Source organism: Bombus huntii, chromosome 7 (genome assembly GCF_024542735.1).
Source record: "Bombus huntii isolate Logan2020A chromosome 7, iyBomHunt1.1, whole genome shotgun sequence".
In the NCBI taxonomy this organism is placed as follows: Eukaryota; Metazoa; Arthropoda; class Insecta; order Hymenoptera; family Apidae; genus Bombus; species Bombus huntii.
In genome coordinates, this window is record NC_066244.1 from 4034249 (window position 1) to 4061997 (window position 27749).

General features: G+C 39.7%; 2 protein-coding genes across 4 annotated transcripts in view; one reads left to right on the forward strand and one right to left on the reverse strand.

Moving 5' to 3' along the window:
- Window positions 1-1292: 1292 nt before the first annotated feature.
- LOC126868083 (rab3 GTPase-activating protein catalytic subunit) overlaps window positions 1293-27749 on the forward strand; it is a 34092-nt gene continuing 7635 nt past the window's right edge. The window contains exons 1-6 of one of the 3 annotated variants that reach the window (XM_050623277.1): window positions 1293-1609; window positions 1721-2003; window positions 3428-3564; window positions 3693-3906; window positions 3992-4400; window positions 4868-5082. In XM_050623277.1, coding sequence (XP_050479234.1) covers window positions 1414-1609; window positions 1721-2003; window positions 3428-3564; window positions 3693-3906; window positions 3992-4400; window positions 4868-5082 — 1454 coding nt within the window. In that variant the 5' untranslated portion in view covers window positions 1293-1413. Of the gene's footprint in view, window positions 1610-1720; window positions 2004-3427; window positions 3565-3692; window positions 3907-3991; window positions 4401-4867; window positions 5083-27749 lie in introns of those variants that run through there. The other 2 variants (XM_050623276.1, XM_050623279.1) reach the window with 2 other exon arrangements.
- LOC126868084 (vasorin) lies at window positions 5092-27643 on the reverse strand. Its single transcript, XM_050623280.1, has 7 exons — window positions 26162-27643; window positions 10248-11119; window positions 9522-9837; window positions 7616-8193; window positions 6761-7193; window positions 6372-6548; window positions 5092-6283 (listed from the first exon to the last, which is right to left on the reverse strand). Exons 1-7 carry the CDS (start codon window positions 26175-26177, stop codon window positions 6000-6002), a joined length of 2676 nt encoding a protein of 891 aa, XP_050479237.1. The 5' UTR covers window positions 26178-27643; the 3' UTR covers window positions 5092-5999.

Below are 27749 nucleotides of genomic sequence, written 5' to 3' on the forward strand. Positions count from 1 at the left end.
TTTTTAATTAATACTATATTATAAATTAATATATAAAAGTTTTAGATACATTATGTGCTATTCGTAATATAGTGCTTTCGGTATGGTAGGTATTTCTACGTTAGCGTTGACGGACGTCCCTTGGCAGACGAATATAAATTTTACACGATTTATAACCCATTAGTTTTTCTCTTTTATTGTGTAGGTTAAGCTATATCATAGGAATGTGATCGCCACTAGGGGACCGCCTATGGCAGAATTTACTCCACAATTATTTAATATTCATAAGGTACGTCTAATAAAAGTTTTTTGCAAATATCTCGGACGTTAAAGCCGAACGGCGGTAACATGTACATTAATAAGTTTTTCAGAATGCTCATCTTGACAGGATACATCATTTCTGATTAACCTAGAGATTAGATTTGCATTAGGTCAGGTTAGAGTTTTTTCTGGGTGATTGTGCAGCGGAGGGAGGGATTCACACTACTTTATCAAAATATAAGATGATTTCACCACAAACTTTTCTTGATAACAACTTTCTGATTACTTTTTAAACGGCGACCCCCGACTGAAACTTACACGATACTGCTACTCGGGACGATAATCTTGACAAGAAATAATATTAAGAAATTATCGAAATCAGAGATGCCTCTCTTTTCCTGAATATTTACCCAAAGCTTTTAGCGAAATATTAATATCATGTTATTGACTGATGCACCAATTATTTGACTATCCAGGATGAAAAACAAATTGATATTGCCAGTGTATGTATATATTGTTACATTTAAATAAATTGTAAATAAGTCAAGTAAATTCATTGAAAATGATATTATTAATTTGCGTACATCCAAAACTTGTACGAATTCATTTTCGATATGACGTGAAATATGTGTATACGACATAAGATGAAAATATGGAATACGGTAAAGTATAGCGCATTTTAAAAATTGTATAATTTATTTTGCCAAATTGTACACAATTGTATTCATGTGTTTGAAATATTCTCGAATTTGAAATCTTTTCGATCGATTCTTTTTTCTTTCGTTGAATCATTGATTTTTAACGATGTCTATTTTATTCATCTATTTTCGTTAATTCAGATTAAATTTATAGAAATATAATAAACAATTTCCATGTGCATTACACAACATTAAAGTTTAATTTTTTAGCAGCGTGTGTGTATATTAATAGTAATGTATATGTGTTTTTATAATTTTACTTATTCGTATGTATATGTATGCTATGTTTTCGAAACAATTGGAATGCATTTGACTCTGTTGGTATTTGGAAAAGCATCGGTGCGCGCTCTATACATTATTTTATAACAGTCTGCAGCTCAGTTGATAACGAATAAACGTCAAACATTTAACCTGACGCGGACCCAGCGATTCGTTAATAAATAACGTTTCTTAATCTACAGTAGTACTTTAAAAAATGAACAACATTGAAATCGAAGACTTTTATCATCATGATTTTACGACAGCTTCTGAATGGGAAATGTTTATCGCGAGATTGGAAGAAATTATGCACGAATGGAAATTACCAAATACAAAAATTGGTCCTTGTTTAAAATCTGGAAACTTTGTCAACTGTGCATGGGAAGAAAATTTCGAAAAGCTTCATTTTGCTGGTTTGTTCATATATAAAATTACTTTATCAAGATTAAAATAAGTAATATTCAATGTACGTATACTTTCTTTTTGTTTAACCGATGCAACCAGATGTTTTTACGTTATTACAGATGCGGAATTTACATTGAAGCACTACAAGTTAAAATTAGACGATGAAAATACAGATAATCTTTTGGAGGAAAGCGAAGAAGAAAAAGTACAATGTCACAAGGATGCGTTAAATGCATCGAATGATTTTGCTAGAATCGATGGGAATCACTTGGAAATAGCTTGCTATTATGGTATTAGAGAATTTCTTGTTTTACAGTCCACTAAAAGAGATTCTGTGATGGATGAGACCAAGATTAGGATTTTACTTAGTTCTCTAGCAATTGCAGCGACCAATGCTAATTGGTAATTAGAAAAGCTGTTTTCTTGGGATTATGTGACGCGTGTATTTCAAGAGTGACGTAATTCAAAATAATTCAATTCTGCGTTACAACGTGACGCACGTTACAAAATGATCAAAGCGGGATCTTACGAAAGCTAAAGATAGAAAATTACAAAAATAACGTACCGTCATTGTTCCTTAGAGTCTGTTCTTTTTTGCCAATGTTATGATATGTTCAATCAATAACTGCTTTATACGCTTCCAAATAGTTTCTCGCTTTTCTTGAAAAACTTATTCGAGCCGTGTCACTTTTGTAATACAGGTATACTCTGTTTAACATGGTAGTTAGGTTCCCAAAAAAATGCCATGTCATGCGTAACCGTGTTATACGAAACAAAGAATTAATGCAAAAATGGTGGTTAGGTTCCAATAGTTGACGAAAGTATATATATTTTTACTATAAGTTTACTACAACGATCAATAATTAATTTAAAGTATCGTATGTTAATTTTATTTACGTTAGTTTAATTTTCGAACCATGTTAGACTGAAACCGTGTTGTAAGAATATCATGCCATGCCAGGGATATCTGTACACATTTGCAATATATTAACACATTATAATGAAAAACAAGAATTGCCATTGTATATGGATTGGTCGTTGTGTACAGAAACCAAAAATTATCTGTTGTAACTTGTCTGTGGATTTTTATATAAATTCGTATTTCGATGAATACAAGAAAGGAGGTGGGACCTAGATAGGTATTTACTGCATCTTCTGAATATTGTAACCAATGTAATCAGACGAAAGTAAGTAGGCAAAAATTGGATGCCGTCGAAGGAAACATGGTTTGATTTTGTTAATTTTCTTAGCAGATGGATGTCGCACGGAGGTCAACTACATTTCCATAAATGTAATCATATATTTGCTAATGGATTAGTTGATACATTTTGTTATTCTACGCAAAAAGAAGTATAAAGTTATTTATGCCAGGAAACTATTAGTCTAGGGAATGTTCATTATTTTCATTATCCTATTTTTCATTCTACAAATTTTTCAGTAAAACCATGCATGAAACAGTATGGTCAAATCCATTTCAAATTCTCTGTCATTTTATAGAAAGAAACGCGCCCAATGTCATTCAATAGATGAAATAGAAATTATTGAAATGTTTCTTGAATTAATGATTTTTTGTTATAAATAGCCTAATATTTTTCGTATGGAATAATAAGTCGCACCAACTAATCCATTGTGAAACTAATAATATCGAATCATATTGTCTTCAATGTCATGTCGAATCCATTTATCACGATCACGACATGCACTTTTTATTCGTTCTGTACATTTCGAATTACAAAGAGTAGCTTTGATCTTTTTTTCCCCGATTCTGCTTATGTGTCGCTATTTAAATAAAATGTTTTTAAGTTTAACGATATACTTATTTTTAGTGATATACCTACGTTAGTACAAGTCCAGGAACCATGGCAGAAAATGTATCTTGGAACTAGCATTGGGAAAGGAATTTGCACTCACTTCGATATGGTACACTTGAAAAAAGTTCCTTCGCACTGCAAATACCTAACTGGTACGAATACAGTTCTCAAAACAAAAGCATAAAAGTAATTGTATCAGTTATGCAATTGTGCAATTGGAACTATATTTATCTTTGGTATACCTATGGGTAATAGTTTTTTTTGTACATGTTATTTTCAGGCCTACTTGCGTTATTTAAACAGAAAGTTGGAGAAGGTTGCGGAACAAGGCTCGACCCAGTGATGATATCTGCAAGGTTTTCGTATTTATTGAAAGACTGGACCAATAGTACGTGGACTCAAGAACCGCCAGATTTTGATTTCATGCAAGGTGAAACATTGGGTGTAGCTGAACTTGGAAAACTTCCATTTGGAGCAACGTATGATCCGATTGCGTAAGATTTTTATGTTATATACAGAAAAGTAACTAAGATGATTAACTTTACGAGATGAAGAATTTATTTGGTCGAATCGTTGCAGAGAACTTCATTTGTACACTACGTGGCCTGAAATGTCGGAGAACGTCGTAGTTGATAGCGAAGGTTTTACAGATTTAGAACCACAGTCTGCCCCTGAATGGTCTGTGCAAGTAAAGATGGATTCTTCACCAGCCTGTTTACTCGGAGAATACCTAACTGATTTTTTATATCAATGTAATAATCAAAAAACTATAGTGGAGTTGCTGGGAGATGCTGTAACTTATTCTCAACAAGAAGATCAAGCATTGAGTTCAGTTTTTAACATATTAACGGAATCTAAGATACCAACAATTTCAACGGTAGTTAGTAAAGCAACCACGAAGAAGAATAAAAACGTAGAAGGGCCAATACCGGAAGAAATATTATTGTCAATACTCTATTTTCTTTTCCCTGACGCGGAAGAAAACACTGTAAGTAATTTTTTTTTTTAATACGATAATACGATAAGATAACCGATCAGATTTTTCCGATGCTAAAGCATTTTTTAAATTGACTATTTACAATTAAATATTTACAATCAAATCAGTCGGTACAATAAAATTGTAGATTCAGTTTTATAATTCTTAGAAAAGATCGACTTGTTTGAAAAATTGTAGCGTTTGTAACGTTTGATTACAATCTGTTAAGTTATCTTTTAGCCTTTCTTTATCTCATTTACTCTTAACGTAGTATATAATACCGATATTAATGTAATATAATCATTTCCTTCACTTCATGAAATCTTACAAAGATACGTTACTTTACTTCGCGTTAGGCGATCATGAGCGAACCTCGCTGTAGTTTTGTGATCGTTAACCCTAAAACTGTCGCGTTTTGATTATTTGTTGTAAAAGCAGGTATAGTTGCCGCAAAGTAATAGAATGAATTAATATTATAGAAAACTCCGTACAGTGACTTAACCACGTGTAACATAGACGAAGATCAGTGGAAAGGTGTAAAAACATGTGCAATGGACAGCTTAGTGTGGCGTCTCGCAATCGTTGCAGCACATTGTACGCATTATCTCGGTGGAGCGACAGCCTTGGCACAATTATGGTACGAGTTTGTACAAGAAATCAGATTTCGATGGGAAAGGAGCATTCTTATATCTGGGTAAGTACCGCACGTTTTATCAAGCAAAATTGCACCGTAAAAAATAAAATGCGTGGATCCTTATCGTAAAGGGAAATTGTGAACTGGCAGTTTTATGCAATGTGATAAAATGAAGAAATGAGAAATTATATCGCCGTTTCCGTTAATCTATTAATATTTAGAATTTATTAGTACGCATTAATTTTACAAAATATATCAGAGTAATACACATAATTGTATCGTATGTGTATTCAGTTTCGATTTTATTCTAATACTGAAATATAAAATTATCGGTACGTAGAAATATACAAAATTGCTCTATATTTATCAATAGCGAAATCTCTTATTACCAGAACATATCATATGTTAAGAAATACTTTAATATCAGTACATTTCTTATAAACATGCGTCAACAAGCAGAAGACATTAAACATAATACAGAATTTGACAGACGTTGATTTATAATACAGTCTTTGGATAAAAACACATCCACCACGTACGCGATAAACTTGACTTATTCATCACTTAGTGCTATGTTTCTTTTTCTTGTTGTTGTTGTTGAGAGATCGTGTGCTAAAACCGTTTGAAATCGAACGTTTTGCTCGAGCACACATAGCACGTATATATATTTTTAACTGTGCACCTTGAAGCAATTTCTTAACATCAACTTTCTTAAAGCTACACGTTTGTAACGTATCCTCCATGTTACTATGTTAATACATCTATTACACAGTAATTTTTGTAATAACATACGTCTCAGGTGTTTAATTTAACATTGATACTATGTCAACGCTATTCTCTATCTATAAATCTCTGAACTTTTTGAAACGTCACGTTATATATTACAACTACGTGAGTGAGAGCAGTTCAAGCGGTCTGAAGAAAAAGAATGTCACTGAACACGTTTGAGCAAAACCGCGCACATACAATGTGTGGAATCAGAGAGGCATAAGACCAGTCCTCGTAGTTGGATTACGTGCCATGTATATGTCCATATCATGATCGGTCCAATTGTTCTCTTCGTAATTATTAAGGGTGTGCGTTGAATCGGCTATGCTGTATCTGCTACCTGGTCTTGGTGGGTTTTGCTCCAGTGTTCGATTACACGATCTTGGCCTTTGCCTTCTAGACGAAGAATGCGGTGGCACGTGACTGGGTGAAAAGTTCGTTCGCGATATTCTGTCAGAAGCTGCGGCCAAAGATTGTCGAGATTGTCTCAACTCTGGACAAAACGAAATATTACATTAAGAAGCGGCAGATGCGTCTATATTTGTTTTACGTATCGGATAAGTTGGTCAGGAAAATCTCACCTGATCTTGTGTTAGCGAGATTGGAAGTCAAAGTGTTGTTTGCAAAGTATCTCGTCGATGTGTTAGAGAAACTGTGCTGAGATTGTCCATCGACTACGGAACGAGTCGATACTTTTCCGCTGTAATGTCCTGTCTGTGATCTGACATCGTCGATGCAAGAAGCTCTAGTTATCGAACCTAGAAACAGACTGTTCTAAAATATATATATATATATATATAAATTTGTATAACAAATTGAATATCTTTCTTCTACAATGGTATTCTATATTATATATATATATATATATATATATATATATATCTGTAGTATTCCAGTATTCTATATACAAGTTCCTTTAATATTTATACTCTTGAAACTTTCTTCTTTCTCTTTTTCTGTTTTCTTATACCTTGTCGATCAACGGGGAATATCCTTGGCCTTGGTATGCTTCTGTTACTGTATGCAGATACTTGATCCCATTCTTTTTGAGCATTATAAGCACTGAGTGTCGCCATTGATGACAACGGCCCACCAGGGCTGGGTGTCGGACCAACGTTGGAACAACAATTCACAGGTAAACCAGTAATGGGTCCTCCCATTTTTGTCTGATCAATACTGTGAAGAGTATGAAGTTTTCTGGCCCTTCGCCGATTCGCAACAATAAATATTATCACTGCTACCACTATAGTGGCGCATATGGCTGCACTCGCAGCGATAGTAATTTTATCCATGTTGGACGTAGGCGAGTTTTCCGTTCTTACCTCCTTGCATTGATTGTAGGGCACGTTTGCAGGAGTGATGTTTGTTTCTTCCAACGATACTACGCACACTACGATACATTCCTGCGAGATAAAACGTATATAGATAACTTTAAGAATGAGCAGCTATAATTTATTATTACAAATACACAAGGAGGAAACGGGTTTTTCAAAATGCGTAAATTATTAAAATGTTTACTTGTGATTTTTCGATAATTGCGCAGCTTGCAAACGTTGTTTCAACGTTTTGTCCTTAACGAGTTGTCCTTGACGAATTCATAGTCGATTAACATTCCTAGTAATAAACTTTCGCACTCTTGTACGCATATGTATCGTGCTTGATACGTTTAGATAGGACAAGACGTTCAGTCGACTATGCATTTATAACGCTTTCGGAGAAGTGGTTTTATCGATTTACCGAGACGATTGAAAAGTGGAAGCAACGTTTGCGGCAACCTCTTTAAATTACAGGAATAAATGTTGTAAGCTAGCGAAAATAATTTTACCTGCGAAGGAACGTTCTTGATTTTGAATTCACGTTCACTGGCCTCCAAAGGCGGTGCCTGCTTGAAACTACTGTCGCCAAACAATCTATAAATTACTTTGAAACCTAAAATATTCGTCGCTTCCGTGTCCCAGTATATAATCACTGCGTTATCTTGTCTGAGTACGTCCTTGACGATAATATCTTTGTCGGTGAATTTTGATTTATAAAGTGGCGAACCAAGTACCAAGGGTGGTCTTGGTTGATGTTGCTGCAATTGATCCTGAATTTGTTTCGGCGGGGTTGGTGTGGTCCTCATTATCACCACGTTTCCTGTTCGCGCAACGGTTGGCCTGTTGGTGATGGTTCTTGGTGTAGTGGAAAATGGTGTCTCGGTTTTTTGGAATTCCGTTGTGGAAGATACAAGCGCTGTCGTTGATACGGTCGTAGTTGTTGCAGTAGTAGTAGGTAGGTTAATCGACGGTCGAGTGGTTGGATTGTAACCGTTGGCTACTATAGCGGATCCTGTAGGTTCTCTCGTGTCCACGCTTTCTACCGTTCCGATTCCGATTATCTCTGGAGTTCTTTCGCAGGTCATTTCTGTGAATAATAATAATAATAATAATAATAATAATAATTGGATAGAGTATACGGAGGACGTCTCGGCTAAAACTAAAACCGACCTGGTCTAAAACTACGAGCTGGTCACCGTGGAAAAAAAATTCTAATCTATAAGAAAACAAACGAGACACGATACAGCGATATATCGTTATATATCGGTAGGTAAAATAATAACAAATAATAAGATAAAGATACAAACATTTCTTACAATCGGAATACCGTTATGGTTAGCATATTTTTGAAGCGTATTTTTTCATACAAATTGCATGATTTCGTATGTCTGGTTTTTCACGTTATTCGTCATGGCTTTAAAAGGCGATTCTACGCGTTCGGATCGGTGGAGATCCGTTAAAAAGGCGAACCAGAAAATTGACCTCGAGCATGATTTTCTCTGTTTCATCGTACAGTGCCGATCGCGAAGAAGAAGAGTGCGAAATATGGAGTTACGCGAATCGCGAGTCGATCATTCTCTTGGGAGAATCGTTAAAGTCCCATTAGCGCTTATACACGGCACACGTATATCGGATCCAGACGCAGGGAAAATAGCGTCTATCGTTGCACGTGGATGTGCATCGATCCGAGGGAGTAGAATCACCTGCCGTCACGCGTTCCATTCGCAAAAGTAAAGGCAAAGAGTATATTTTGCTCGTCACATTGGAAACTTTTGACGGATCGCTTTATCTCGAATTACAGTATCGGTTCCTTTAACCCTTTGCACTTTCGTGTCGGGTATGACTCGACGGCAGTTTTTATCTCAGGAGCTGCTTCGTCGGGTCCGACGTTCTTTCAGTGCCACCTTTTTTTGTGAAACGTGCGAAAGAAAACCAAGATCGCATCCTGGAAATTGTTTCAAGGTATATCATACGCTTGAAAATTACAAGACACAACAATAGCGCGAGTAAAACCGATATTTAAGCGAATTTGTTTCTTCGTCTATTTATTTGAATCGTCTTATTTTTTAGTCGAGGTAAATTTCAAATAAAACGCTCGAAAGCGTTGGGAGCTGTTGGTAACGAAATTCGAAATAAAATTCGCAGTGCAAAGGGTTAACGGCGGATATACGGCATTTTACGGCATTACACGACATAACACAGCAACCACCGAGCAGAATTTAAAACACATACTTTTCCACTTATCTGTTACCACTAACGTGCTACCACTAACGTTCTACCACTAACGTGCTACCACTAACGTGCTACCACTAACGTTCTACCACTAACGTTCTACCACTAACGTTCTACCACTAACGTTCTACCACTAACGTTCTACCGTTAACGATCGTTAACCGTTAATTAATCGTATATCACCTGCTGTGTCGATGTTGTAAAAGCTTTTATCTTGCAAGTTTTGCGGACTTCCGCAGAATTGCGGCTTGCGTTCCCGACTAGTGACTTGCAAGTCTCTGGTTTTTATCCAGTCGACGATCCACCGTAATCTGCAATCACAGACCAGAAATCGGCCTCCTAAACTCAGACCTCGAAGCGTTCCGTTTAGTCGAGCTAGAGCTTCCTCCGGAACGGTTGACAAAGGATTTCCATCGATCGCTAGCAAAGTTATCGACGGATTCTTTTGAAACGCGTTTATCGGCAACTCCGTTATCAGATTGAATCCTATATCCAGCACCTGGATCAGGACAGAGATTGGAAAATCGTAAGAAATTCGAATTATTCTATCTACTTTACGTTATCATTTGTTATTTGTTAGGTTTAAAGCGTATAGACGGAGAAAACTCGGTTGTACTCGTAGAGAGAAGAGGGAGTTTGTAGTTTGCGGAGAACTATAGAAAAATCGATTTATTCCATCGACGTTGTCATTGACGATGAACTATCAAACGTCCGAGTTTCGCTTTACGCTTTCTTATTTCGCTCTTCGTTACGTTTGAATCGTAAACAATCGAGTTAAACAAACGATTGCCGTCTGCGCGATACGAAGCTATCGGGCGAATTGAAATTTCGCAAATTTCATCTCGGTCGACGTTCGTCGGGACTACTGTCCGACGGGACTACAGACCCGAAAATATCGTCGAAACTCACCCTTAGGTCTTGTACGCTGTTGATGGCAGCCGTGGGAAAGTCGGGAATAAGATTGTTCAACAAGCTCAACGAGCTCAAAGTATTCTTGATACCATAAAACGTATCGGATCCGATATTTTGTATCAAGTTTCTCTCGAGATTCAGACCGGTCAACGAATCCAATCCCTCGAAAGCTTTGGTACCGGCGGAGCCGGGCAACTCTCTGATACTGTTCTGCGACAAGTCGAGAAACGCCAGTGTCCTTAAACCTCTAAGCGCTTCGGGAACCTTCTTCTGCCTGGTTCCCTTCAAATTCAAATTTTTCAACGACCTCTCCAATCCTCGAAACGATCCAGGCGCCAAAGTAACTTCGTTGTCGGAGAGTTTCAACGTAACTAACTTTAATCCCGCGAAGGTGTCGTCGTTCACCCTCGTAATTTTATTCATCGAAAGATCCAGCACCGTGAGATTCTTTAGAGTTTTCAGCGTCTCGCTGGGAATCTCGGTCAATTCGTTGTCTTTCAGATTGATGCTTTTCAAACAGCTTTCCTGGCCCCTAAACGCGTGCGCCTCGATACCTTTGATTTGGCAGCCAGATAATTGCATGTTGTTGATTTTCACGGATGAGAACGAATCGTTCCTCAAGATTCCTATGGTGCTGTTGTTGACGTAGAATAGGTCTATGGTGGTTTTGGAAACGTGACGCCGCATAGCGGATAGAAGTTGCTCGTAATCGACGATGTCACATTGTACCGAAAGTTCCCTGGCCAGGTTGTAGTCGCAGATGCAGGAACTCTCGAGATCGACTACGTGTTGCGCCCATGGACAGCTGGAGGTTGCTGCCACGATTGCGATTATGCTTTCGAGTAGCAGCAACACCGTTCGACGTATATCTGAAAATATTGCCATCTGGTCAGACCCGGTTTTTCTTTCTTTTTCTCCGACAAATATACCAACTTTGTTCCGAAAGATGCATTAACGACAACAGAGAGGCGTACGGAACAAATTTGAATCTTTTTAGTGGAATACGCGTAATCCTTAATCTCTCTATCGCAATTTTCCATCTCCAAATCCTATAAGCTCGAACTACGATTCGCCAAATTCGATGCGACTAGTCGACGTTCGGTAGTAACTGGCAGTCGGTCGAATATATTCGCGCGTCTTTCATATATCGCAATTTCTAACGGTTGCCTAAAACGATTACTCGTTTTTCCTTTCGAGGGGGTAAATTCGGCCGAGAAAGTGGTACGCGTAGCGATAGGCTGGAGAAACGATCTTCGAGTAGTTTGGGAAACGAAGAAACGTTACCGAGATCGAATACGTGGATTTCCGTGCAATAACCAAGTCGCGTGTCGGCGATCAAGAAACGTTTGTTTGGTCGTTTATAATGGTTAAACGTCGGCCTTTTTTGCTGGCATTTGTTCGAAATTTATCTCGTATTTCGTTAGTTATCTCGTATTTAAGCAAAAATTAAATTAATCCATTCTTTTTTTAGTTTTTCGTAAAAATTTGACAAACGGCTGTTACTTTTTGTCCCTGATAGTAACGCGACTAAGCGCTACGAAGGAGAAGCGGAATTTGTGGCAAGTCAACCCAAGAAGACGATGTCATATTGGGTTCTTATCGTTGGAAAGTCGGACGAGTAGCGTTCGAAGCCCGCGAAGCGAACTGGGATATCGAACTCGATCGAATACACGATCCCGTGGCTACCAGCGAGCAAGGTGCGTGCGCAATTTCGAAACTCGCGCCGCGCAATTCCTCGTATTCCCGCGATTACGTCGAGTGGTGTGGCAGTGCGCGAGTTCGCCAACTTTGGAACGGGTCGCTACGTCCACTCGAAATACAGCGATCGAAACAACGTGGAAAAAGTAGAACAAAGTTTGCGTACACTTGTAAGTTTAAAGGTAGAACCGGGCTGATTCGGACAGCGGCGAATAATCGAAAATTTATCAAGTACGCGTATATTTTTCGGCGCAGTAAAAGTAAAAGACTCTTGTTCCACGTTTTCCACGTACTTTGGCGTATAGGATACGGTCGGCTGCCGAGATCGCTCGTTCGTATCCGATCCGATACTTTGAAATTCGATTCTACGGAGAAGGAAGCGCGCTACGAAAACGTTTAATTATCCTGCCACGCGGAATCGTCCACTCGTCGTCCGTACCACGATCGGCGAGACGCGCCGCATAGAGTTAGTCGACGGTACAACGTGGTCGTTTCGTTCGATTTTTCGTCGATCGTACGTTCTCGGTCGACCGAATATGGGTCTGTAGACGCGGAAAGGACGAACGACCGATATATACGTGGAACGTAGGACTGGGATACAACGGTTATCGAGAACCATAACGCACGAGCAGACCAAAGTTGCGCAGCCTAAACGAACCGCGACGAACCAGGGTCCATAGACCGAACCCGTTACGAGTCAATGGCCGGAGTAAACGTACGTCCTCGCGCCGATATGGGTTCTATCGATGCCAGTCGACCAACGGTGTACGAATTCCTACCGAGATCGTCGGCCTACCGCTCTTCTTTCTATTCGAATTTTCCTACGTTTAGACAGAGCGTACGAGTATTCTCGCGGCAACGTCGACGATATTTTCAACGATTCTGCGAACGTATACGAAAGTTAGCGCGTGCGTTTGGCACGGTTCGCGAAAGTGTTTGCATCTGGTAGGATCGTGTTCGTCGTTTATCGTGCTCGAGCTACAGTCGCTAACCAGAAACGTTTTCATCGTTTAGTCGCGTTAATATCGTAACCAAAGTCGGTGAAACTTTCGAGCGTTTCGCTTCTGACCGATTCGAAGTTTTCCGTAAACGCGGAAAAAGTTGCGAGAAAACTTGCTGCGCGTTTCTTTCGCAACTTGTCTCCCCCCCCCCCCCCCCTGCGATAATAGCACGTATATATTTAACAGCGAGGAGAATAGCCATAGTTGCTTGGAACGTTCTATAAGATCAAGGTTGCGATCGGTACAATTGTTCGGACATTCTTTCCAGAGATATTGGAAAGTGCAGAGTGGCTGATAGAAAGGGAATCGTTGCACGACGGAACCTTTAGCTTAAACTCGAACTTTATTTCCCTCGGTCTACGATCCGATAAGATCGACGAGTAAGTCGTTCGTCGAACGGACCTAATGGCAACGATACAAAGTATTTTCGAAAAATTGTAAAAATCGTGGCAACGAATCGTTGGTTGGTCGCTTAACGAGAGAATTCACTCGTGGATTTACCGCTTACTTTTAAACTATATCTATCCGGTATCTATTACGATATATCGTCGTATCATTACGAACTATAGGAAAATCGCAAAGATAGCATAATCGAGGAAGCGTTTAATTTTCTTTCTTGGCCGATCTTTTCAAATTTTTTCAAATTTTCCTCCGTTCGTTACGATCTCACGATCGACATTTTTCCGACTTCTTCGAAAGGATGAAAAAGGATGAAAAAAGTTATTACTCCGTTTGTTTCGTCGTTTATGCCCGTTTTAAATCGGCGCCGAAATTGCGTTAAAAAGATAAATAGAGCATCGACGTTGATACAACGAGGGTAGATAGTTCGATCCGAGAGAGTCGATTTCTTTATGGAAATGAAATTTTCTATAATTTAGAAATGGAAATTAATCGGAATTATAGTAATAAATTGTAAGACGAATCCGAATCGTTTCTCAATTAAAATAATAAGATAGATGTTAATCGCACGGTAAAAGGAGAATCGTAATCACCTGCTCAACTGGGTTGTCGCATTTTTCTACGCCTCGATGATTCCGTATCTACCGCTGACAACTAAATTTTACCTATACTTTCCTCCGTTTAATTTATACGTTTCGAGGATATTCGTAAAATGGAACGTGACGTTACTGTAATATGCGCGGTTTGGTTTCGCAAAGGCCGGATAGTCGATTTCTCGATTAAAACAAATTACGTACCGTAAATTACGAAAGACGATTTAAGTTACCTGGATAACTCGTCGATCAAGTTCAATTTTAATAACGCGTACGCGTACGCGCACGTAGGAATCTTTCTTTCCGTACAAAGTCTAGGACGTGGATCTTCGATTAGACGAGTTTTATTCGAATAGGAACTGAAAAACGGTATAAAATCCTCGAGAAGCAAAATTATTTCCAGCGAAAAAATTTTAATGGATTTTCAAATCGCGAGATTTGTTACTGTTACACGTCTCTTTCTTCTACGTCTATGCGATATCGCAAACAGTTACGCGCGATATTAGAAACATTGGTGATACATTGGTACGTAAGGACAAACAGCGCGTGCGCTGGAAATGGAAATATGGAAATATTGAGCGGCGCGTTGGGTAAAATTTTGTTTGAAAAATAGGTAAATACGCGGGGTAGAGTCGTCGTTCTGAAAACTCGCATAGTCTAGCAGTAGGTAGCCTAAAGCTTAACGAGACTAATAAGCGGCGGCGTAATGTAGAGTTAAAAGATGCCGGAAGTTGTTCGGTAGGCAAGATGGTCGAATTTCTAGAGCGGAGTCAACGGTTCGAGTCTTATTACGGGTTCAGGGAAACGGAATAAGAACAGATCGGAATACCTAATTAATTAACGTGCTCGTCACGGCGTTGCATCTCGGAATACTTGTTAATGGGAGCACAGGAGCGCGTACCACTCGCTATACCATATTATACCATTATCGCGATCGTCTATCGCTCGGTCAATTTCCCTTGGTAATTAATAACAGCCGTTGTCACGAACGATTCGTTGAGACGATTCGCTAAATCCGCCTACGTCGGTGTTGCAGCGGTAATCGCACTCGAGCGCACATCCGTCGATCGAATTATCGGCGATAAACCAACTATCGGCGTGGAACTAACGCGATCGAAGGAAAATATTTTCTTTGGTCGGAGAGATTCGGTAGGCGTTGAGTCTCGACTACGAGGCTGTTGTTATTCCGCGTTATTCGAGTAACTCTTCGTTTGCCACAGGGTGGTCGATTTTTCCCGCACGCAGAAACGTTCGAAGGGAGAACAATTTCGAGAGCAAGCGTGGTTACGTTACAAAAATATCGATGGTCGAGTAGAAATTTGCTCGTTCGAATAAAGTAACCTCTCGCGTCAGATCTCGTTCGTTACCCGATCCTGTTGTTTTAACAGGATCGCACGAACGAGAAATTATTCGAAAATGATTTCTAAAATAAAAATGTTATCTTCTCTCGAAGGAAACATGGCCAAGCCTGGTTAACTGCGACGGTGTCTTTGGACCGTAAATGGCCACGACAGGTGGTGGAATCAGATTTGGATCAGGTTGCGTAATTTAAAGAAATACTTTTACCGATTACTCGCGAATACTTGCGAAAACTGTTACGACCGTCGATAGCAACGACTCGACGATACCGATCGGCGCTTAAAAGTCCAACGTACGATCAAGGGTTGTCGAGCGAAGGAAAAACGTTGCCGTGGATTCGACCAGTTACTCGATTCTTAGGAGCGTGCAGATCGTATACAACCGACGCGATAATAATTTCCATCCTTTGAAAATCCATTCGACGAGGTATCAAATTTTACCGGTAAAGGTATTTCGGTATTGATATCGCGCTGCCCGACGCGCGTAATACGTCTAGTTATCAGACTGTGACAGAACCTAACTCGGAATAGTTATTACGATAGTTGCTGCCTTGACAGAGAAACCTCGCTGCTATTATCGTGGGATGGTATTTATATTTTTCAGAAAAATATCGACGTTTTCCAATGTGACGCGCGATTTAGAATTGGCGCGTACACGTATACTTGTTAAATTCGATTCGATTTGCTCGTTACTACGAGGTAGATGGCAGAATAGACGATAGGATACACCTTGAAATATGTTTTTCCACAAATACGATCGTCGCTCGGCTATGCAAAGTATCGCGAAAACAGCGAGAGAAGACGTCGAGCGAAAACGTTTTTAATAATAAACGAAGAAGAAACGTATCGGTGGATGGTAGCTTGGACAGGATCGACGCGTTCTGCTCGATAACAAGGTCGAAGGCGACAGCGTCTCTAACAAAAAGAAAAGTATATATCGTCTGGAAGCAGGGGAAATAAAAATAAAAAATTGTCCGAAGAAACGAGAAAACGAATCGGAGAATTCCGCGAGTATTCGATATCCGTGCACGCAACAGGATATAGGGAAAAAACGTCAGGCAAATCGAGGCAGTTGGGCGATTTTTTTGTTCTCTCTAAACATCGAAAGCAACGATCGGGTGAAAGTTATTCTTTGTCGCGTGGTATTTGCGAATACGCGCGCGTCCGAGATCATTTGGTAGGACGAGCGCTGGCATTCCAGCGACGTACTTGACCGGCTCGCCTTTCGTCTCCAACGATCCAACAACGAACAAATTATCGTCCGACGATAAAATTCTGCGTGTTCTCGATACGCCCGTCGGTGGCTCGGTCCGAAGCCGCGACAACTTTCTCGAAAGCCATGGGAAATTTTATAAATAAATTCCTGTTTCCGACTTCGACGCCTATCTCGACCGTTTCCAAGTACGCGGAACGAACGATAACTTTTGTATTTCGTTACGAACGAACGTCATCGGCGTCGTTGGTCATCATCGGCAGGCGACGATTCGTGACGGGATTCGTGAAATTTTTAGCTGGATCGTGCAAAAGTAGCGAATTCTTCCAGCTCTCTGGGTAGATTTTCCGACCTCGACGAGATCGGAGAACCACCGGAGAGTTCGAGGTTTTCGCGCGGAAATTGCGCGCGATTTACGGTTACGCGTTTACGCTGCGTGCAAAATGCCTGGTTGTTTCATTCATCCGCCGATACATGGAGAAATATAGGAGACACGCGTTTAGTCGGCGCGTAGTTGCCTACGGAATTCGCGCCTTTCACTTTCGTTCTCTTTCGGTGTTCCGTTTTGCTCCTACGAGCGAAATATATCCAGCAGCGCGTTATTAACGAAGATTTATGCAAGATAGAGCGCGCTTTGGAACGTCGATACGACGTTGCTGTTAACCGCCGGTTCACCCGGTGTCGATGTTGGTCACGCGTAAATAGCCTTTTCTCACGTTATTGTTTTACGTTTTTTCAAACACCGCTCTCCTCGTTCGTTTAATCTCGTTCCTACGGATTCCAGCTAGGGCCGACTCGTCGTTAAGTTTGCGAGTCGTAAAGCAATTTACGCTTGATACGCGAGAAGGTGGCAGGCCGCGACTTTTCAGGCCAGATATTTTTTGCTCAGGAAAAACGCGTTTTATCACGCTGCTCGATTAGTTTCCCGTTGCGATACGAAGCGGAAGCTGGATACAGTGACTCGCCAAAGTATTCGAATATATACGGTAGAAAATTAGCATCTACCGGTTACCTAGTATTGTACCGGTTATACGAAACAGTTTGATATTTCGCTTTGATATAGAATTGCGTTGAATATCTTGCAACTTGTAGCGTCATCGCACTTCCCTTGTAATTTCCGTTGTAACGTCGATGGTTCTAAAGTCGTTTTAAATACGCTGGAATCTGTACGAAACGAAATACGAAAATGATCGACGACTGACCAACCAATGGTCGATGCCAAATTTAACGATACCGATGCAATTAGCGCGATTAAATTTTACGATCTGCGAAACTATATTATATAATAGGAAATATAAATACCAAATAAAATCTTAATCCAACGAAATTTCCCTTGAAACCACCAAAGAAAAAGGTACGAACGTAACGGAGAAGAGGAACGATATTAGGAGGTGGATATCGTCGGATTTTATACGGCGAACCGTGCGTACCAAGTACTTTTCTTGGCGAATCGCCGGACTTTCCATATTCGTGTAACGGTTCGTGCTACCAGTTGGAACAGTATGCGAAACAAACCATGCGAGTACTGTTAACCGCTCCATCTCGCGAGCAAACGCGTTACGGCAAGAGTTTTCTCGGCTGTGACAGAGACCTCGGTATTGTTCGGTATCAATGCCAGCTCGATCCCCGATGCTATCGTCTCTCGGAACGTTGCTCTCTTCCTTAGATCTTCGTACCGTGCGATTTGAAAATCGAGTCGCGAAAGTCTACGTTTTACGCCTGTCGAATTTTGCGTATCCGACCGACCGGCGTAGCCCAACGAGCTAAAAACGCGCTTTCTCGCCAAATTTCTATTCGTGTTCGTTCGTACCGACAAATCGGCGCGAGTATCGTCGAGTACTCGTGTTATTTTTCTAACGCCGTATCTTTCTATCTTTTTACCGTTTTTTCTCGACGAAGGTGAAAGTAAATAAAATTAATTACGTATAAAATTGGTAACATTTGGAAACGTAACGCGCGCGAGCCTAGAAACGGGCGAATCGGCGCGCAAGTGGAATTCGATTGGCGCGATACAAGGTTCGTTTCGTAATTGGAAATTGCATAGTGGAAACTGTCGAACGACGAGAAAAGACGCGTTTCCCTGTGACGCCGCCGCCGCTCGTGTACGAACCGGACAAGAGGATATTACCGGTAACGCAACGCGCTATTCCCGCGATTGCCGTTCCATTGGTTCCGCTTGTCTCCGACGATCGAGCATCGTCGTTCGTTCGAGAAATCAAGCGCGAGACTCGCGTCCAGTTTCTCAACGAGTGCAAATATCGTGATATAATATAATCGCGGTGGAATCGAAAGCGGTCGACTCGGTGTTACTCTGCGACGCGACGGTGACATTGGTTACGCTGTCACGGCGTAACGCGACGACATTAACCCTTCGACGCTCGACGTGGCGCCGCGTATACGCGTGTTCCTAGCGTGTATTGCGCTACCTTTATAACGATATATATATATATATATATTCGTAATAATAATAATAATAATAGTAATAACGATATCGTCGTAGTACGGTATACGCGAGTAGGTGTAAAAACCAAAATAACCGTATACGTTAGGATAAAAGTTTCGTCGAACCAAGGATCGATCGCTGGATGAGAGAATTTCGCGAAATTCGGTTTACAAGACTTGGAAACAAATAACGACGCGATAAACTCGATCGACGAGTTATCCTAATTTGCGAAATGCAAATTGCTACGTCTTATGACGAACCGAAGCGATCAACAAATACGCGAAACGCGCGCGTTGCTCGAAAATGTAAGATAAAAGACGACGCGTCGTGTCTGCGATCCGATAGAAATATTTATTTACCTTTGGTTTCTCGCTCTGTCGAAATATGCATTTACGCGAACATCGATGATTCGGCAATTACCGATCTGTTCGAACGACGGTAAAATTACTTTCGCCGTCGTTTATCGATCTACTGGCAGATCAATCATCGAACAACTGTACCGATAAAATTACTACCGATAATTCGATAAACGATAGTTTGGTAAAACTCGATTATCGACAAACCTAAGAAAGATACGAAAGATCGGGTCGGAGACGAGTTAGAAAATCTTGTACGCCGCGGAAAGAAGAATCCGTCGTGAGTTACGTTGGAGGAACGCAATGTCGGTTTGTTTGATTGCGCGTCGTGAGAATACCACGTACAATGGACGACCGAACGTGAAACGCGCATAGGGAAAAAACGGAGGCACAATAACTAGGAAACGTAGGATCGTCATCGTGCTAATTACCGGATTCAAAAAACCGTCGCAGCCAGTAGAGCAATCGCTTTTGTAACTGTGAATCTTTCTCCCGAGTCGTTCACCCGCTGTCGCGTCTCCGTCGCCGCGTTTCTCCGCCACCGAGTATCGTCGAATCAATGGCATTACGTATCGAACGTATACGTACGCAGTGAGTCGTAAAAGTTCACCTACAGCCCCCAAATACGAGATATCGCGGTACGTTCGCGCGACGCGCGTTCCTAAGATAAACGCGATCTCTTTCTTCTCTTTCTTTTCTTTTTCTTTTTTTTTTTTTTTTTCTTTCTTTCTTTTATGGAATCGAAGTTCATCCCCTTTGAATATAAAAACTTCGCGGAGAACGTAATTGCGAGGGAAGATCGTGTTAGCAAGCGTCTTAAAAAAAAAAAAAAAAAAAAAAATGGTCCGTCGTGTAAAAAGAATTCAACGCGCCGTAGCTTGTGAAACTTAAGATTTTCGGTGGAATCGTAAAACCGTAATTAATATTACGCGAAAGTATCAATTAACGTATTTAATTCTGGCAAAACTACAATAGTACTTTCACCTTTCTTTGTACTTTCTTCCTTTGAACAGGAAATCGAACGATGCTTATCACCGATAATTAGCACAATCGGCAAAGATTTCGCAAAGTTTTAAGAACGCGGTTACGCGATATTTATTTTATTTAGCGATATTTACGCAAATCGATACGTAGCTTTCGCCTAGTTACGTTTAAACGAAATATTTCGGAAAAATAGATTATACCGCGACGATTTCTTAAATCTTAGTTCGAAAAACGATAATTTTACTTAAGAGAGCTACTTGATGTCGCGTTAATATCAATCGCTGCGTATCGCAGCGTATTGTACGTATTCGAAGAAGACGGTAGCCGCGAACAGAGTATTCCAGCGATTGCCAAATTTTCGTGAAAATTCTAACGCTTAGCCGGTCTCGCTTTAAAAAGAGACTGGCAAGAGGCGATCGCGTTAAGAAATTTTGAAACAAAGAAAACAAGAACGCAAATTCTGGAGATTATCGGGTTTCTCGAGCGCAATCGCCGCGAGACGTACAAATCCAAAGACTGGAAAAGTCGAAATATTTTAAAACCGTTAAATTCGTTCTAACGAGCGTTTACTAGACCGGAACAAATCAAAGTTTATTATACTTCGTATCGATCGATTAACCTGATATAAGCGTGGAAATATATTAAAAACGATTAAGATCCGAAAGCACGCTAAATTATTTTCCTTTCCAATTTAACCATCGACTGATCTCGAAGGAACGCGTATTTTCTCCGAATCGAAGATATTTTCTGGACAAGTGGAATTACAGAGACGCACGTGTCCGATTCAAGTTCGTTCGTTAGCTTCGCGTGATCTACGTAACGAAATAGCGACGCGTCAAAGAATGGTAAATGGGGCGAATTTTTATCGACCCGATGGTCGTCGATAATGGCGACGGGCGCGAAATCCATTCGCAATTACGCCAGCAGTCCGATGACGGAAGTTAAGAAGCGGTTGCGGAAATGAGAGCTGCGACGTTCGCGCCAAACTCAGTTTCCCTCGACCTTCCTGGGATGTGGGTTAACGCGTACTAACTTTTAACTCTGACGATTCGTCGACGATTTTATCGGACACTGTCGTCCTCCTTTCGATCGTTCCCAACACCGTTTTTACTTTTCGTTCAACTTTTTTTTTTCGAAATTAGTTTCTAACGTCGAACGTGCTTTCGTTTCGTCTCTGTTCTCCCAACTTTTAAACCTATCGATTCTTCCAACGATCGTTGTCGCGTATTTCCGTGGCAAAGAATTGTCTTTTTGCAAATGCAATTGCAACGTAATCTCTCGTATTGGCCTCGGTGGATCTTGGAGCGAGAGAAAAGTCGACGAGAAATTTTGTATAACGCGTACGATCGCGCGGTATCGATCGGCAACGTATTCCGATAGACTGGGAACATCTCCGGTCGTAAGACGCAAGAACCGAAAAACCATCTCGACGAATCGATCGATCGATAGCGACGAAACGGTCGGCTATTCTGGTTTATTCACCCGTTTCAGGGTTTCACGGCGTAAAAGAGAAATCCCTCGTTTATTAACATTCACTTCTGCGGTTGATTTTCCCAAGTATGCGAAAAACTCGACCACGGAACGATCGTGCGGAGTAGAGCGTAGACCGGCGGCCTTTCTCCGAACGCAACACGATGCAGTTACGAGTAACCGCGAATGGAATTGCTTTCAACCGAGTATATACGATATACGTATAGAATCCGCGTGCACTATGCTCGTCGATCGTGTATTTCCTCGCGAAGCGTTTCCGACGAGTCGAACGAGATAGAGGGGGCAAGTTGGAAGGAATAAACGGTCTATGCAGAGTGACCGGCGAAAATACGCACGTCGTACGTTACATCGTATAAAACGTTTGCGAATTTCGTTAGCACCGTTACGAGACGCGATTGCCGCGATCGTATTGACAGAAATTGGACGCAATCTGAAAATACGCAGGGTGAAGGTTACTTTTAAGCAATTTTGCGACGAGCGGAGAATGGACGACGAAAGTAATAATATAAATTACGATTAAAATTTATCTCGCTAAGCTCATCTTATTAAGAAAACGTCGATGTCGTGCATTTTCTCGATAGATCTTTAGAGATAATTGCGTATTACCGCGTAATGATAAAATTTCTTTTCACGCGTTAAAGCTATCGAGGTAGAAGTCTCGACGACCTGAGTTACGCTTAATTAAGTAACGTAACGTTCGAAAAACGTTATGTTATTTGTTCTGGCTGAACGAACGTGAACGGTATTTAAAAGACACTCATTTTCGAGATCTAAAGCAATGGCGATCGATACATATTCGTGTGGTGATAATTTGTCATTGCTATCGAATGCTATCGCTGGTAATGAAATTACTAATAGCAATTTTATTAGTTTTGAAAACGCCAATAGCACTTTTTTTTCTTGATATTTATAGTTCGCATACAACCGTTCTAAAAGCCATTTATACTTTCTGTCTCGAAATCCAAAGTATCGTTAAGTCCCGTTCGAGGTTTGAGTATTAAACGCTTTTTATTCGTGTATAAGGATTACACACGATTATCGGAGACGTAGGAAGTGCAAGTAACGAAATAGAAGAATCGAAGCAAGAGAAGAATACGGTTGGATGGTCATGGCGAGCAAGCAACTGGGCAAGCGAGCCAGTACCGCCACGCTTGTTGGTCTTTGCACGAGGAAATCGTAGAAATTTCTTCGTAATAGTTGCCAGATAGGACGGAATTATCATAGTCTCCATAATCATTTTTAACGTAAAACTATGTGGAACAGGACGTAACATTTTTCAAGGTTTCTTCTTTTCTAAGACGATCGTTCACGGATCGAGGCAGTAACCTCTGTTCTATTTCTTCTTGCTTCTTTTCCTTTAATTTTATTTTATTCGATACGCGCTCTTTTAATTATCGACGCCTATCGACGCAATCGATCGATATATATATGATATAATAATTTTCCATGTAATTTTAGCATTCGTTCGAATCTCTACAGAGAGAGAGAGAGAGAGAGAGAGAGAGAGAGCTCTGTTTTTATACAACATCCAAAGTAATTGATTGAATTCCGCTAAACAAAAAAAAATAAAGTTTTTCTATACGGAAAGATCCCGTTATTCTTGACGATGTCGCGAATGTAATTTAAAAAATGGAAGCTAGTAGAGAACGTTAGCATATTATGCGCATTTTCGCACCGCCGAATGACACCGCTCGAATCGTAAAAGGCGGCTCTGTTATAAAGAGCTCGGTAACAAAGTTTTCACGGGTGAAGCAGCTATTCTGAAATCGATAAGATCCAAGATGTCTATCTTTTAAGCCCATCCTGGCTACGTTGTTACGTACACTAAGTACGTTTCAGCTGAAAAGTATACGGACAGTCGCTTATTTTTCGTATAACGTACCTAAACGTTGCTCGATAAACTTGATAAATTACTCTTTACGTCGTAGCTATCGTACGCTAACGTTACACGGCCAATAACGCTTTGTAACGCGAAACAAGTACCCTAACTATCGCGAATTATCGGTTTATGTCTATCGAATCAAATTTCACACCTTGCCGAATCGATCAGATTTATATGTTCGATTTGAACCAAAATTAAAATCAAAATCAAAACAGTACGCGTTCGATTCATTCACGGATGGATTTATTTAGCGATATATCACCGGTTGCAAAGTCAATAACAAATTTTTCAAAGAGTAATAATTGTAATTGCCTGATTATTAGATACGTAGAACGTCGCATCTTTCTCTCGTCCGTAGTTAGATAAATATTGTAACAAGTACGCGTGCTGCTACTGAAAAATTGGACGATTCTTCGTGATAAAAGAAAAATTTGTCAAGCAAATTGTTAAACAACGTGTATAACGGAGTTGAAACGTAAGTCTGAGCTACGGCTACGCATATACAACGTAAGAAAGCATTAGAACGTAAACCTTGAGGACATATTTCAAAATCAGCAAAACCGACGTGAGAAGGTGAAAACGTGAGAACGTAAGATCCAGCCTATTCTACCTGATCGAGGAATATTTTTTCGAACGTTGGAAAATTATCGCGTCAATTGGAAATTTCGCACAGATCAAAGTGGACGTCGTTGGTGTAACAGGCGAGAAACACACTGTATATATTGGCCTCGTGTAGTACATGGTTCAAGGTCGGCCAGTACACGCCGAAGACGATACCCATGAGGTGTGTGCGTAGGTGCATTCACCCTTTGAAACTTGTTGCTATAACTATACTCGTTCAAGCTGTAGGGACAAACTAGCGAAGAGCTGTGTCTACTATGCAACGCCATCGACAAAAATCTCACGAAGGAAACTTTTGTTGGATAGACACGTGCCCGGCCAATTTTCATCTTATCTTTTCTTATATCTAAATAACGAACACAATGAGAATGACGACGACGACGACGACGACGACGACGACGACGACGACGGCGATGATGATCGCTTGCTCATAGTGGGAACGGTATACCCACGTTTATAGGAAACGGGCTTCAATTCGATTGTGTGTGATTTTTGTGTTTGTTCTTTAATTCAACGTTTAAATTTACCCTTTTCATTTTCTCCTGTATACAACAAATACGCAAGATCGAATTGCCGTTATCTAAAGAATAAAATATATTCAAGCGAGATTTAAATTCAACGTCAATTTCTTTTCATCTAACAATTATAAATAATTTACGATGTTCTGAATTATTGTTACGTGCGATATAAAATTTAAACGACGCTTACGAATATGTCGTGAAACTCGTATTAAATTTCCTTTTTCAATTTCTACGATAATCAGCAATAATTTACAATAATCGATCATTTCTGCTGTACAAAATAGAATTTGCATACGTTGCGTGCATAGAGTTTGAACGAGCTTGAATTTAATTAATAAGGCATGAATTTAATCGATATTTATCCGATTTATTTCTTTGCTTCTATTTTTCTTTTTAATTTATATGATAGATTTTTGAAAGATCGGATAATAGTTATTACACGAGTAAACGATTTAGTGAAATGTATTAATTCAGCTGTAAGCTGTTGGTAAAAAAGACGAGAGAACGATTTTGGACGAAGATGGTATGTACCGTTAAGTATTTTGAAATCGTCGGAACCAACGTACCTCTATACCGTATACGATTATAATTGAGCGCAAGAGTTAAATTCTGTGGAAAAAGTCATTGCAATATTAATATCACTGGAGGTTTATTAATAATTATAAAAACTACTTTCAAATAGAGATGCAAAAGTATAGGTTATCCAGAATCCCTCAAAACGGAAACCAGATGAATATTTGACATTTCAAGGGCAAAATGTCTTTGAAAAATTCATATTCGATTCACTTTTCTATACAGTCGACGCTCGAAAATAGATAATAATATGTTGATGACTAATAAGTAGGTTTTTTCATACACCGTGACAAAGAGCTTAAAATTAATTAAAAATTTAGCAACATCGCAAGTACGCGAATTTGAAAACTAAACGTAACCAAAACTAGGGAATAATTTATAAATATCCAAAACGCTCCTAACAAAGTTCCTATGAAAAGAAACAGGAAAAGAAACAACACCAAATCGATTCAAATTTCTTTCGCGTCGGAGACACTCGTATCATTACCAAAAATTAAGGAGAAAACAATCGTAACGATTACGAAAAATTTGAAAAATGGAAACGATAAATTGAAAGGAGGAAAACTAACGAAAAATAAATAAGAACGTTCTTTTATACGGCAATATGCACATGTTTATGTACATGTTTTACATATGTGTATATCTAAGAAAATAAAATTGCTATTTCATAATTATCCAATATATGTACATATTTACACGTGGTACCCATAATTCAAAGAAAAAGAAACCAATACAAAAAAAAAAAAAAAAAAAAAGAATCCAGATAGGATTTACTTACTCATATTTGTCAGCATTAGTTTATAGCCAGTTTTGGCCCATGACGTGTTCCGGCGAAGCCGAAATTCGTAGCCAGTTGTTAAAGAAATCACGTAAAAGGACGCAACACGTAGAAACAAAAATCTGTTTTGTACGTGTTACAAGATAGAAGCCATCGAAGCGCTTCCTTGACGGCACCTGTTGTTCCTTGTTCTCGAAACGAGATAAACGAACCTTTAAAATTCCTAGTGATATACTTCCAGTTACCTCTACTAGCGCGCGTGTGTTACGCGTGTATAGTTCGCGACGTAAATCACCTACTAATCGAATAATTCTTGTTCGAGTGTATAGATCGATAGGAACGCGCGTAACTCACGAACAACGACGCGTTCGATACTGGAGAACCGTTAAGTTCGGCTCGGTAGCATCGGCATCACGGTCTTCCACTAGACTGCAAGAATTTGCCGCTCTTCGACCCCCTCTAGAAGCACGTCTCTCTCCCGTAGCAGTGCAGGTCGAGGTAGGGCAGGATAGAGTGCACAGGTCTTGGAAAAACGAATTTTCGATCGATCCTTCGACCGTCAACTACCGAAACACTGTCCTGATTTTTCGCGCGATCGTTCGATTGGTCGTAGGCGCGCTTTCAGAGTGATATATGGCACGCTCGGTATGGCCAACCTAAAATATTTCGTGGGCACTAGGCATCACCGTATGTCAAGTAAAGGACTATTTAACGTTTCTATTCGGAACGGCTCAACGAATGCCTGCTAATATATAACCAGTATCGAAGAATCGTTACAACGAGGATACGTAAAACGTTAATAATTCGATTGGATATAGTACGTTATAGTACTTGGTCCAAAATATTGAAAGTATTCGAAGTTAAATATTGAAAACTAAAATAAGATTATGAAAACCTTCTCTGGATACGCTATATGCGTTGTACGAAACATTTTGAAATTCCAGTAGCACTCTGGCTATGCTGCGAAACTTTGAAACAAATCCGAAATTATATATAGAAATTACAAGATATTCGGTACAAGTACGATATCTATGTATTTCACAGTGATCGTAAAAGTATTTGAATAGTCAATTATTCGTTATATTAATAAGCTTCGATACTCGTTTCATTACATGCTTAAGATGGTTGTTTATGCTGTATGCTAAGTTTTTTTTTTTTTTATTAAACTTTTCATGCTTCTAGTAAATATTTTGTAGCCTCTATATACATATCCAGATTGATTTTAAATTTGACCAATATAACCGTGCCAATCGTCTCGTAAGAGTGCTATAATATGAAGATTTGTCTGTATATGGAAGACGATGACATCTTTCGAACGAACTTTATTTGCCACCACGAAAAGTCTTTGCAGAAACAAAATATGAACATTTTGTAAAATTTCTGATTTGCATCAAACACTTTCATAGGCGATCTGTCTACAATTTGATATGAAACCATTGATTTATATGAGGAAGCCCGTCGAGGTCCGAAAGGGCAACTGAGGTATCGGTAAACAAATATATAATCATTCCTTGATGCGTTTTAATCATACAAATTTATTCTTATTATCACGATTTCTTATTTCGTTATCATAACGATATTACTGAAA